Source organism: Capsicum annuum, chromosome 11, assembly GCF_002878395.1.
Source record: "Capsicum annuum cultivar UCD-10X-F1 chromosome 11, UCD10Xv1.1, whole genome shotgun sequence".
Classification (NCBI taxonomy): domain Eukaryota; kingdom Viridiplantae; phylum Streptophyta; class Magnoliopsida; order Solanales; family Solanaceae; genus Capsicum; species Capsicum annuum.
In genome coordinates, this window is record NC_061121.1 from 79,370,078 (window position 1) to 79,384,539 (window position 14,462).

The 14,462-nt window shown below is 36.6% G+C and overlaps 1 protein-coding gene across 1 annotated transcript; it reads right to left on the reverse strand.

Moving 5' to 3' along the window:
• Positions 1 to 949: 949 nt before the first annotated feature.
• LOC107848552 (E3 ubiquitin-protein ligase AIRP2) lies at positions 950 to 7,706 on the reverse strand. The gene is made up of 6 exons (XM_016693347.2): positions 7,474 to 7,706; positions 7,164 to 7,389; positions 2,147 to 2,309; positions 1,749 to 1,815; positions 1,408 to 1,639; positions 950 to 1,292 (listed from the first exon to the last, which is right to left on the reverse strand). The coding sequence occupies exons 2-6, from the start codon at positions 7,250 to 7,252 to the stop codon at positions 1,082 to 1,084; spliced, it is 762 nt and encodes a 253-aa protein (XP_016548833.1). The 5' UTR covers positions 7,253 to 7,389; positions 7,474 to 7,706; the 3' UTR covers positions 950 to 1,081.
• Between the last annotated feature and the right edge of the window lie 6,756 nt (positions 7,707 to 14,462).

The window sequence follows — 14,462 nt, forward strand, 5'->3', positions numbered from 1 at the left end:
AAATTACCCACCTTGCCAGCACTATGGCAAAATAGGTCATCTTCCATTTAAATGTTGGAAGAGACCAGATGCACAATGCAAGATTTGTAATCAATTTGGCCATGAAGCCGTGATTTGCAAGAACAAATCTCAAAAATATGAAGCAGATGCCCAAGTCACCAAAGAAGAAGAAGGAGATCACTTATTTGTGGCAACATATTCTTTAATCAAGAGATTTGATTTTTGGATGATTGATAGTGGTTGTACAAACCACATGACATATGACAAAACTCTTTTTAAAGAGTTTTTGCCTTTGGAAAATAAGAAAATCAGAATTGGAAATGGTGACTATATTCCTGCAGAAGGAAAAGAGAATGTTGCAATCAAAACAATTTCAGGTACAAAAAAAATTTCAAATGTCTTTTACGTGCCCGATATTGATAAAAGTTTGGTAAGTGTTGGTCAACTAATGAAAGAAGGATTTAAACTATTGATTGGAGATAACTATTGTCGAATCTTTGATTCCACTAATGTTGAGATTTTACAAATTGATATGAGAGGCAAAAGTTTCTTATTTAATCCAACAGAAGATGCACATATGTCATGCAAGAACAAAGACGAATTGACAAATTTATTCAAGAGGTTAAATTCAGTAGAAGCCGAGACAATTTCTGATCCAAGGAGGAGTGTTGAAAATATATCTCAGAAATGAAGTAAAGTAGGAATAGATATTTTAAGTAGTTTTTAATTATTAGAGTCCTATGTGACTTAGGAATTAGTTGTCCCTTCATAATTTGAATAGGAATTAGTTATCCCAATTTAAATTGAAGTATAGATAAAAATTTAGCTATAAATATATGTTTTGAGTTATTAATAAAATAATTTCCTTTGACAATACTATTGCCGTACTTATTTTTCTCTCCAACTCTTTCTCTGTTATTTCTCTAATTTCAAAGCTAAAAAACCAACATTGCCACCACAAAGACAATCATGGAGCTGGTTATTTCTCCGTGAAACTAGGAGAATTTGCGCCCATCAGAATTATGTACATTTGAAGGTTTTCTTTCTCTATCTGTACACTAATTATCTCAAATGTTATATGTCATATAAGGTATTCATAATACATCAAGAACAACGCATCAGAAGAATCCTTAGGCAGGCTGTTAACATACAGATAGAAATGCAATAAATCCTGCTTTGAAACAGTTTCAGGATCAACAACTTCATCATTGCAAGTGAGGACCCACAAGTCTCTTGACTTAACTCGCTTCAAATTACCACGGCAATAGGGGCAGGACTCTGATCTTGTATTCCTGAAGTTTGAGACAGCAATATTGTTCTCAGCCAAGTTCTCAAAATAATGAAAGACATGAATAGAGAGAATGTAGATATGATCTTATTATTTCTAAGAAAATGTAGGTATTTTACCAGTCACGATAGCAATTAATGCACATTGCATGGCAGCAATTTGGTAAAACCATTTTGTTACAAGGCTCCAAGCATATTCCACATTCATCTTCTCTCTCAGCTTCAAAGTTGGAAAATTTAGCGCCTCCTTTCAATTTCTCCTGAGAACTTTCTATGCCATGATTTACAACTTTACTATCGTCCAGCTCCACCAAGTTAGAATGTAGCTGCTGTAGTGATGGAAGTATAACGCCTGTAATTTTGTCATTATTAAGGGTAATTGGTTAAGCACAATCAACGTAAGAAACCTATCCTAAAACAGATAAAAAGCTTAGTGCATAATAAGAGAATGCACGACTAACCATAAAAGTCGTTAATTGTTGCTCTTCTTCCATGCCTAGATATTCTTGGTCTCCCATCCATATGCACCTGCCAAGGGAGAGAGATTGTTATATAAATGGCAAAGTAGGTAAAGAGTGACAGAAGACTAGATTGTGCAACTATAATTGTCATTGTCACTAATAAAGTGGGGAAAGAAAAACACTGGATATTTTATAAATTCAGAAAGCTAAGTGGAGTTTCATGATTCCTTTTTGGCAAGTGGCCTTTGACTTATACATGGGAACACACAAATTGACTCTTCGAATGCATAGCCCATACATGAATAGGATTACGATTTGATCCGAAAAGAAGGAAAGATAAAAGGTTACGGCATTACGACAAAAAAACTCAGACTCAACAGAAAAGTTAGGGATCATACCTTGTAAATGAGGACATGAAAGAAATTCAGATATCCAGGAAGCACACATATGCAGGAACTATCTATCCATCGCAGCAAAAACAGAAAAACAGGAGCCAATCCATTGTAGGCCAGTTTCATTTGAAGACGTGCTCCACCCTTGTCTCTCGGAATTGCAGCAGCCCTGCAATCCAGCATATTAGTTAATTAACCACATGAATCATCAACTCCAACGAGCAAAAAACAAAAGACAAAAAAAGGAAAAATTGCACGACGGATTGATACTAAGAGTACTTCAAATGCTACAAGTTGCAAACATGAACATGCTGGAGAAAAACAGGAGACTGGTACACTGTAAATCCCAATTACCATCAGGGATTACAACATCAAAATATGATCAAAAAGCAAAGGGAAAGTGAAGACTAACAATCATCAAGTCTTTTTTTCTTTTTCTTTTTTTTTTTTTTTGCTTGCTAGTCAGAACGGCTCTCTCACTCTAACGGCTCTCTCACTCTCTCCCTACCCTCTCTCTCTCTCTCGCCTCGCCCCGGTCCACGGCCTTCGGCGCCGTCGCCGACCGTCGGCGCCGACCCGACCACCGGTCCCCGGCGTCGACCGCTGTCGCCGGCCGAACGGCTTTCTCTCTCTCCCTACCCCCTCTCCCTCTCGCCTCGGTCCCCGGCCCCGGCGCCGGCGCCGACTCGATCCGACCTCCGGCCCCGAGCACGGGTCAACGGCGCCGACCCCCGTCGCCGACCGCCGGTTCCCCCCCTCCCCCCCGCTGGTCACCCCCCCACCCTTCTCTGTCCATACCCCCCCCCCCCCCCCCCCATCCTCCCGCCTCCGGCGCCGGTACAACAGCCCAACAGCCGAAGCTCGGTCTTCAGCCGCAACTCCGTCTGCACCCGCCGCTCGGTCGCCAGCAGCCGCAGATCCATCTCGGCAGCGAAATCCCCCGGCAGCAGGTCGACGCGGGGCTTGGTTGCCGGCTCGGTCTACAAGCGAAACCCGGTGACTTCTAACCTTTGTTATTTCATTCTTCATTCTGCATTCTTTCATGCTTCGTATTATACTAGTAATTAAGTATAGTTTGGTTGCTGGAGTAGTTCTTTGAATTTGTGTGAGCCTTGTATTACTTGTTACTTGCTATTACTTATTACTTGCTGCTGCTTTGCTATTACCATCGTTTATGTCTTTATATCTTTATATTATCTTTATATTCTCGTATACTTTCGTGTAGCTGTGGCTGTGGGCGGTAATGGGTGGATAGGGTCATGTCCGAAGGGGTTGGGGCGTGGGGCCGTGGTGGGGGCGGGGGATGAGGAAAGGGCGGGAGTGGGAGGGAGGCCAAGGTTTGGCCGCGGGGGGGTAGTGGAGGGAGTGCGGGTAGTGACGGTAGGCTGAGGGTTGGGTCGTGGAATATAGGGACCCTTCAGGGTAAGTCCATAGAGCTTGTGAAGACCCTTAGGAAGAGGAGGATCAACATTGCGTGTGTTCAGGAGACCAAGTGGGTAGGGTCTAAGGCTAGGGATGTGGATGGTTACAAGCTGTGGTACTCTGGGAGCGAGAGGCGTAGGAATGGAGTTGGCATCTTAGTAGATGAAGAGCTTAGAGGTCAGGTAGTAGAGGTGAAGAGGATCAACGATAGGTTGATGACTATTAAGTTGGTCATTCGGGGGTTTACCCTGAACGTGTGTAGTGCCTATGCGCCGCAAGTGGGATCGGGGGGGGAGGAGAAGATGCGGTTTTGGGAGGCTTTGGAGGAGGTGGTGAGAGGCGTGCCTAGCTCGGAGAAGATTGTTGTAGCAGGAGATTTCAACGGGCACATCGGGGCGCTACCGGGAGGCTTTGGTGATGTGCATGGTGGTTTTGGTTTTGGGGAAAGAAATGAAGAGGGGGCTACCCTATTGGAGTTTGCAAGGTCCTTTGGGCTGGTGGTGGTGAACTCGGGCTTCCCGAAGAAGGACGAGCACCTGATCACCTTTCGAAGCGCGATAGCCAGGACCCAGATTGACTTTTTGTTGCTTAGGAAAGGGGATAGGGCGTGGTGTAAGGACTGTAAGGTCATCCCGAGTGAGAATCTTTCGACCCAGCATAGGCTCTTGGTTATGAATTTGGGTACAAAGAAGAATAGAAAGAGGAGGAGTAGGGAGTGTAGACCTAGAATTAAGTGGGGCGGCCTGACGCCAGTGAATGCGTGGGAGATAGGGGAGAAGTTGGCGGGAATGGGGGTGTGGGAGGGTAGGGGAGACGTGGATAGTATGTGGGATAGGGCGGCTAGGTGCATCAGGGAGAATGCAAGTGAGGTGTTGGGGGTTTCTAGGGGCCGGGCCGGGCACCATCAGGGGGATTGGTGGTGGAATGAAGAGGTGGAGAAGAAAGTGGGGACCAAGAAAGGGGCGTATGCTAAGTTGGTGGAGAGTAAGGACGAAGAGGAGAAGCGGGTAAACAGGAAAGAGTACAAGCTAGCGAGGAAGGAGGCTAAGTCAGCAGTCACGGCAGCTAAGACGGCCGCCTTTGAGAGCTTGTATGCACGGTTACAGGGGAAGGGAGGGGAGAAAAAGTTGTTTAGACTCGCTAAGGCTAGGGAGAGGAAGGGTCGTGACCTCGATCAGGTGAGGTGCATTAAGGGGGAGGACGGTAGAGTGTTGGTGGAGGACGGCCACATTAAGAATAGATGGCAGTCGTACTTTCATAGGCTCTTGAATGACGAAGGGGATAGAGCTATTGTGTTAGGGGAACTGGAGCACTCTGAGGAGTGTCGGGATTTTAGCTATTGTAGACGTTTTAAGGTAGAAGAGGTTAGACAGGCTGTTCGCAGAATGCGAGGGGGTAGGGCGACGGGGCCGAATGAGATACCGGTGGAGTTTTGGAAGTTTGTTGGAGAGGCTGGTGTTAGGTGGTTGACTGGATTGTTTAATGAAATCTTCAAGACGGCAAAGATGCCCGAGGCTTGGAGGTGGAGCACCATGATACCTCTCTATAAGAATAAGGGGGACATCCAGAATTGCAATAACTATAGGGGGATTAAGTTATTGAGCCACTCTATGAAGATCTGGGAGAGAGTGGTCGAGGTGAGGCTGAGACGGATAGTGTCTATTTCAGAAAACCAGTTTGGATTTATGCCTGGCCGCTCGACGACGGAGGCAATTCACCTGGTACGGAGGTTGGTGGAACAGTATAGGGAGAGGAAGAAGGACCTGCACATGGTGTTTATCGACCTGGAGAAGGCCTACGACAAAGTCCCCAGGGAGGTGCTTTGGAGATGCTTGGAGGTGAGTGGAGTACCGCTGGCATATATCAGAGCAATCAAGGATATGTATGATGGAGCGAAAACTAAGGTGAGGACGGCGGGAGGAGACTCAGAGCATTTCACTGTCCGGACAGGGTTGCATCAGGGATCTACTCTTAGTCCCTTTTTGTTTGCATTGGTGATGGATGTGTTGACGCGGCGTATTCAAGGGGAGGTGCCGTGGTGTATGCTTTTTGCAGATGATGTAGTTCTGATAGATGAGACTCGACGGGGTGTGAGTGACAAATTAAAGGTGTGGAGGCAAACCCTTGAGTCTAAAGGGTTCAGGGTGAGCAGAAGCAAGACAGAGTATGTGGAATGCAAGTTTAATGACGTGAGGCGGGAGAATGAGGTAGTAGTGAAGCTGGACTCACAGGAGGTAGGTAAGAGGGAGAGTTTCAAGTATCTCGGGTCCGTGATCCAGAGTAACGGTGAGATTGACGAGGATGTCTCGCACCGTATTGGGGCGGGATGGATGAAGTGGAAGCTCGCGTCGGGGGTGCTGTGTGATAAGAAGGTGCCGCCCAAGCTTAAAGGCAAATTCTACAGGGCGGTAGTCCGTCCGGCCATGTTGTATGGAGCGGAGTGTTGGCCAGTTAAGAACTCGCACATCCAAAAGATGAGGGTGGCAGAAATACGGATGTTGCGCTGGATGTGTGGGCTGACTAGAGGGGATAGAGTTCGGAATGAGACCATCCGGGAGAAGGTTGGTGTGACTCCAGTGGAGTGCAAGATACGGGAAGCCCGATTGAGGTGGTTCGGACACGTGAAGAGGAGGGGCATGGATGCCCCGGTCCGTAGGTGTGAGAGGCTAGCGTTGGATGGTTTTAGGCGGGGTAGGGGTAGGTAGAAGAAGTACTGGGGTGAGGTGATTAGGCGGGACATGGAGCAGTTACAGCTCACCGAGGACATGACCCTAGATAGGAAGGTCTGGAGGACGCGAATTAGGGCAGAGGACTAGGGCCAATTTGAGTCGCTAGTGTAGGGAATTACTTGGTGGGGGTTTTTTCTTGTTAGGAGTCCGTGTTCCATGTTTTATTATAAATCTGTGTGCTTTCCTCTGTTTTATATTACTTATGGGTGTCGTATTTATGTTATGTAATCTTGTGCTGTGCTTTACTATGTGTTATGTGGTATCTCGTGTCTTGAGCCGGGGGTCTATCGGAAACAGCCTTTCTACTTCTTCAGAGGTAGAGGTATGGACTGCGTACATCTTACCCCCGACCCCACTAGGTGGGAATACACTGGGTTTGTTGTTGTTGTTTTTTTTTTTTTTTTTACAAAACCATATAAATAAGAAATCAAGCTTCTTATTCCAAAAAAAGAAAGAAAGTAATGAAATTGATATCAACAATAAGCTAAACCACTTGTGAAGCTAAAACAGGCTCGCACAGACCAACACACAAAATCAGGCAAATTATTGGTAGAAAGCCACATTAAAGCATCAATATCCAGAAAAGATAATAAAAACCATTAATTATACAACTATCTAAACTAAAAGCATATCAGTATACAACGATCCACTAGTAAATAATACCAGAGAAGGGGAGCCCTGGAGTATCATAAAGTTGCTGCCACGCGACCTGTATATAATAGACTCTTGTGGTCCGGCCCTTTCCCGGACTCTGCGCATAGCAGCTACCTTTTTTCTTTTTTGGGGTGGGGGGGGGGGGGGGGGAGGAATTAACCCAGAAAAGCAAAATCAAGTCATTGAAAAAGTAAAGATTAGGTTAAGGAGAAACTTACAAAGTATTTGCATACTGAATATCAGCCTCCAGAACTTTCAAAGAATCCTGATAAGAACTACTTCCAACCTGATAATTGATCATCTCCATCCCCCTTTTTCTTGGGGTTATGTATTTGAGAAAGTTGGTGCCTTTACCACTACTTTTAATCAAGAAAATAGCTGTATGTTTTCTTGGACAAGCAAAAAAAATGACAAGAGGATGTCTTCTTTCTAACAACAAAAAAACTGAAAACCCCAGGATGTTTGGTCTTGTTATTGTGGAAAAGATACAGAAATAAATTTAAAAAGAAAAGAATAACAAAAGATTACCAAGAAATCAACAACTCCTTTTGAGTTTGCATCCCTTCCGCCCCTTTTTCAAGCCTTTTAACACATATCCAGGAAAAATTCTCTTTTTCGAAAGGGTCGTCTTTGAATAAGACAGCTTTCTAGTTTTTGCTTGTCTTAAAACAAAAAATAATACAACTGCATATTTACTGCTTTCGGAAAAATAACAATTTGATCCTTTTGGGGTTCATCACAGGTGATTTGCTTTTCAACCAAGTATCCTTACATAAGAAATTAGGACTGATAAAACAAAGAAAATTAATTAAATTATTATCCTCGTTAAGAACTAAATAAGTTTTTCTTTATTTTTCACTCCATTTCAACTATAATTAGGTAATATAGTTTGATTGGATATAAATTTTAAAAAATATAAAAAAAAAAATTATAATATTTTAAAATTATTCTTAAAATAAATGAATCAAAAAATTAATTAAATTATTATCCTTTTTAAGAACTAATTAAAGTTTTCTGTTATAAATATATTATCATATATACAGTGAATGTCTACTTTACCATATATAGCGAATGTCTACTTTATCGTATATATACAATGAATGACTATTTATGGAAATATCATATATATATATAGTGAATGTCTGTATATAAAAAAATTAGAAACTCCAAGATTAGTTTTTCCCTATAAATAAAAGGGTTTTCCCTTCATTGTAAGAGACGCCATCAAGAAACTCTCAAGAGAAATAATTATTACTCTCTCTTCTCTCTCCACTCTTCTTCTTTATTCTTTATTATTATTTTATATCATGTTATCAGCATAAGACTCTACCAAACAAGGTGAGATTATAAATCTAAAGGTAATTTCAAGATTAGTAATTCCTTATGTTATTTGTATTTTACTACTAATGATATAATTATTGTTGGATTTGAGAAAAAAAATAATTGATTTGAAATTACTTATGTTTTAAATTTGTTCATAAAGAACAATATTTGTAAAAGATATGATGATGAATTTAAGTCTCATCTCATTAAGAGGGTAAGACATTGGGTTTAAAGTTCCAATGCACTATGATGATAAGATGTTGGGTTCAATTCTCACTGAGTTATGCCTAAGACACCTTTATATGAATAAGAAGTTGAGTTTGAATCTCAATTCTTCATATTAATGATATTATGATGGCTAAGACAAAAATAATATGTATTTAATAAAAAGTCATGAAATTTGTCCATTAAATATGCTTCATTCCATGAAGTGAATGTAGTAGTAATATATGATATCTTTTGAAAAATATGTATGCCTTGATGTGCTCCTGAAATAGTAATATCATGAAAGCAGTTATAAGCTATCAGAATCTGATAGGCTTAAGGCACGGTTATATTTTATTCCTATGGAATGAGAAATTTATTAATGCAAACGTGCACTTGATTTTGATGGTATCACAACTCACCTCCGAAAGAGACTGAATAACTGAAAAGAGTTATTTTTAAATCTACTTCTAAAGTAGTAAATCTAAAATTTACTGAAGTAAAAAGTACATGTCATGGTAAACTTGGAGTTTGCTAGAATAAAAATTCATAAATTGACATGAACGATTGTGACATTCCAAAGATGTTCATACTGAATATTGAACCTATATTGAAGAATTAGAAAATTCTTCATTACTTTTAATGTTGTTTGTTCTCATGATAAGTTGGTTAGACCAACTAATGTTGGGATTGGATCCCTCAAAAACTGAAAATTATAAAAGGTGAATATGAGTCCGTTTACCTATCAAGTGATATGTTAAAAAAAATGCATCAATAAGATGATCACATGTATATTTATTGTCAACTTGCAGATTGACATTCATAAAGTTGTTTGCTCAATAAAATTGAGTTAAGAGCATAATTTTCAGATTGTGTAATCATGACTATTCATCTTGGTAATGTTGATTTGGCATAGAATGTCTTTGATAAATAGATTAACCATTGCTAATGAGAACAAAGTTTTCATGTGTTGGTTTGAAATATTATATACAAAAGTACTTGTATGCATCAAACCAATAAATTATGATTAATTCTCCCTCAAATTTGATTCTGAGTCAGGAACCACACGTTGTCCATCTAATAATTTTGATGTACGGTATACGATTAATGAATATACCATAATGGGCAAAGATGAATTCCTCAAAGAAGATGAAGAATGTATGTTAGTTTTACTAACATAAGGGGGAGATTACAAGCAGTTATGAAATATGTTAGGAATTATCATCAGATCCTCATTCAAAAGATAATTCAAGTCAAATGTCAAAAACATAACATATTTAAGCTGCAAGTGCTCCTATTTTGTGTCCCTGAAGGACAAGATCTATGCATGCGTGAAGCGTGATGACCAATCGGTTTCAAATGAAATAATCCTTAAAAAGAATACGGAGCAAATAACCATAATAAGAAGGCAATGTGCTCTTGAAGAGTCTACAACATAACACTTCATGAAACCTTATAAGAGGTTTAGGTACCTGAAAATAATAAAATGATGAGATCTCAAAATGTTATATCACACTATGAACCGATACGAAATAATATATCATCAATATCTTTAATACAATATAGGCGCAATATTGTAAGAGATTACAAGGATCTAAATTCTACATTTATTTAAGCATGTTGGCGTAGAAACATTTATCAAGTGACATGTAATGATGCATCTTGGTAAGCATAAAACTTATTTAATTTGCAGTCCAGATACTTAAAGATGTCACTCATGAAATGTTGAATATTGTCACTTAACAAAATTTACATACAAATTTGTTTAAGAATTCAAAATGTTTGAAGCATATAAAAGTTTCTAGGAAACTTATTTATAATCTTTATATTGTATAAGCTTATAACTTGAAAATTATTGAAACTCTTGGAGAGTTTTCAAAAGTAATAGAATATTTGCTTAAATGAGAAACATCCATAATTGAATAAGGATTTATTCCGACCTCAAGAAAAGAATGAGGAACTCCTTGATTATGAAGTATCATATCCTAGTGCAATTGATGCACTAATATATCTTGCAAATACTACAAGGCATGACATAACCTTTTTCAATCAATTTGTTTGCAAGGTATATATAGTTCTGCTCCTACTAGAAGATATCGGAATGTGATCAAACATATGCACTTATTTTATTCTAAAGATTGTAGTCCCGATCTTGTTGGTTATGCTGATGTTGAGTACTTATCTGACCCGTATAAAAGTCGATCTCAAATAATCTATATGTTCGAATGCGGGGATACTGTCGTATCTCGAAGATATATAGAGCAGTCTATCTAGCCACTTCATCGAATTATGCTGAAATAATAGCTATTCATGAAGCACACCGAGAATGAGTATAGTTGAGATCCATGATACATCTCATTAGATAAAATGTGGTGTGAAATGTTGCAATGTACCCATAATTTTATACAAAAATAATTTTACTTTCCTTGTCCGGAGTTTTGTATTGTCGATAGCCAATTATACTTTTTAAATAATTTAAATTTTTAATTATTGTGATTTATAATTTTTTTTTTCCAATTAAGTGGTACAATGCTTAGATGATCATAATAATTAATTAGGGGTGATATAGTAAAATCACGATTGAAGCAGCGAAGCATAAATGTCTTAAATGACTCACAACAAATAATTAGAGTGACTTAGCCAAATTACTATAAAAGATGCTCGTAAAAAAAATTTAAGTGGACCTCATATAAGACGTCAAGTTAATTTTAAACATCAAGAGTTAATTTATCATTTTTATACCTATCTTACCTTTTTTATTAAATATTATTAATTTTTTAATATTTAAATGACTTACTATAATTAATTAGGGGTGATGTTTAGTAAAATCATGGTTGAGGTAATTGAAGCAAATATATCGTAAGTGTCTATTTTACTTTTTAAATTAAATATTATTAATTTTTTAATACCTGAATAACTTATAATAATTAATCAGGGACGATATAGTAAAATCATGTTTGAAGCAGCTAAAGCAGATATGTGATAAATGTTTATTTTACTTTTTTTAATTAAATATTATTAATTTTTTTAATACCTAAATGACTTATAATAACTAATTAGGGGTGATATAGTAAAATCACAAATTGGATTTATTAAATTTTTAATATATAAATGATCTATAATAATTAATTAGATGTGATATAGTAAAATTTTGGTTGAAACAGACCTATGATAAATGTCTATTTTATATTTTAGTTAAATATTATTAATTTTTTAATATATAAATAACATATAATAATTAATTAGAGGTGATATAGTAAAATTATGGAGTAGTAAAAATTTAAATGCAAAATATAGTGAATAAATTATTTACTTTTAAGAGAGTAAAATAAAAAATATATGAAATATTTAATTATATATTTTAATAAGTACGGGCCCCACCATATTCAATAGAACTTAGGCATTATTGTAATTAAATAGAAAAGGGAGGACTTTTATTTAGGGTTATGGTTGTAATTAAATGAAAAGGGGTGGACTTTTCTTAAAAAGTCTTGCTAAGGTTCAACAAGTAAAACATTAAAGATAATATAGAAAAGGAAGTTAATTCTACAAAAAGACCATAATATCCTTAATCTTTTTATTAATACCTTTAAGCTACCATGTTGAAACCAAAATATATGCTATTTTCCTTGTCCAAAGTTTTGTGTCATTGATAGTCAATTATATTTTTTTAAATAATTTAAATTTTTAATTATTGTGTAAAACTTTTTCTACTCCAATTTAAGTGACATGATACTTAGATGACCATAATAATTAATTAGAGGTGATATAGTAAAATCATGATTGAATATATTAGGAAAAAATTAAATTATGTGAAATTGTAGTAACAAATAAGAAAGAAAGTAAATTATATGTTTGATATGAAATTAAATAAAGAATAAAATTTATTTAATTGCATGAATTATAATTAATTTTTACAATAAATTATCATCCTACTAATCAATTTACTTAAATATTTTTGAAACAATTTTATACATAAAAAAGATAAATAAGATTGAAAAATAAATGGAAGATAGAGGGCCCACATGTGTGGAAATATATGCAAGGCCATGTGTGATGGCATTATGGTAAATTTCTTATATGGCATTGCTTGTAATTAAAGAGGAAAAAATGGGCTTTTATTCAATCTTTTGATGAGGTTCCAAAATGAAAGCACAAAAAAAATTGAATTGAGCTTATAATTTATTGTAATGACTTTAATACCCTTAAGTATGAATTTAAAGATAAAAAACTATCACGTTGAAACCACATCTTCTATAATATAGAAACTAGATACTATAGCCCGTGTCAGCATGGGCTCAATATATGTTATTTGCGTTATCTCAATTTATGTAGCACAAATAACATTTGAAGTGTCAATCAAATTTTTAAATAATTTAAGTTGTTAATCATTGTGATTTATAGTACCTTTTACGTAATTATCAAATAGTTTATGTTACTCGCTTTGTCCCAATTTTAGGATTTATACAGTCAATCAAATTTTTACTAATGTATTTTTTAATTATTTTAAGTTGTTAATGGTTGTGATTTATAGTATCTTTTAATGTAATTTCAAAAATTTATGTTACTTGGGAGTTTGGGCCACAGGTGACAAAAGAGTTTTAAAATGAGGTGTAGGTGACACAAGTCTTAATTATTAGTTGGAGGTGACAGTTGCTTTATTATGGATTAAGAAAATTAAGGAAGTTAGAAAATAACCCATATATTTTTAAATTTACACTTTGATCCCAATATTTACCTAAAATAACGAAAAACGGAGGGAAAAAAAGGCGTCTTTCTCTCTTTTCTCATCCATTGTTGTTTTCTCTCTCTTAGCAATTTTGTTGTTCATTGTTTCTGCTGCTTTATTCATCATCTTCTGCTTCATTATCATCATCTTCTACTTCATTATCATCTTCATCTTCTTCTTGTCGATCATTTGTTGTTGTTGTTATTGGTACAATGCTACTGCTGCGCCCTGACCAATTTCTTAGGACAAATTTTGTTTACTAAATCATTTTCCACTTTGGCATTACTTCATAGGTGACTTTAGTAAGTAAAATTATGATTTTTATTCGTATTTGTCATCTAGGTACACTTCTATTTTTTCAACAATGGATAGAACCCCAATCATGAATCTAGTATAAGTGCCCACAATTTAAACAGATCAATCATTTGGGGCATCAGATGAGTAATCTATTGTATCAGAAGATTTATCTGTTGCATCATACTATTTATCTGTTGCATCAGAATATTTATTGTTGCATCAGACGTATTATCTGTTGTATCAGGATGTTTATCTATTGCACCAGACTAATTATCTGTTGCAATGAATGATTAATTTGATTGGAACAATGCAAATCAGCCCCTGCCACCAACCCAACAGATAACCAATATGTTTCAACTTTTGCTATTGCTACTGGATTTAAAATTATTCCTTACGTCCAATTACCCGTCCCAAATTCGCTAATTCAATTTCTCATTTTACTTGTCTTTTTCATTAATCAAGAAAAGATTAAAAAAAAATCCATGTTTTACCCTTTGCATTAATCACTTTTTCTTCAAATTAAAATGAAGACATCATTTAATAGGGGGACTATACGCTGACCAATGTTAAAATCTTTCTTTTCTTATGAAATTTCAATTAAATAGCAAATAATGGTTATTTCAAACACGTCTACTGTCCCACCAATTGATCAGTGGGTTATGATAAACTAGACATGTTATTAATTATTTTTCTTAATCAATGTGGCATCTCAATTTGGGATGGGTAATTTGAGATGGAGGGAGTACGAATTAAAACTTCAAAGCCAAGCAACAAACTAGTCATTTGTTGAAACAGACTATTTATCTGTTGCATCAGACTTCTTATTTATTGTAATATGAGTAATCTGTTTTGAACAACACATCAGCCCCTGCCACAAACCCAACAGATAAATCTTGCTATAGCTACTGGATTCTAAATTATTCCTTTTTACGTCGAATCGTTGACATGTTTGTTGAGAAGATAA

Coding starts and splice junctions, on each gene's coding strand:
- LOC107848552 (XM_016693347.2), bottom strand. CDS start 7,252: ATGGAGATGATCAATTATCAGGTTGGAAGTAGTTCTTATCAGGATTCT. Junction 2,310..7,163: donor ATTCAGTATGCAAATACTTT/GTAAGTTTCTCC, acceptor GCTGGATTGCAG/GGCTGCTGCAATTCCGAGAG. Junction 1,640..1,748: donor AACAATTAACGACTTTTATG/GTTAGTCGTGCA, acceptor ACAAAATTACAG/GCGTTATACTTCCATCACTA.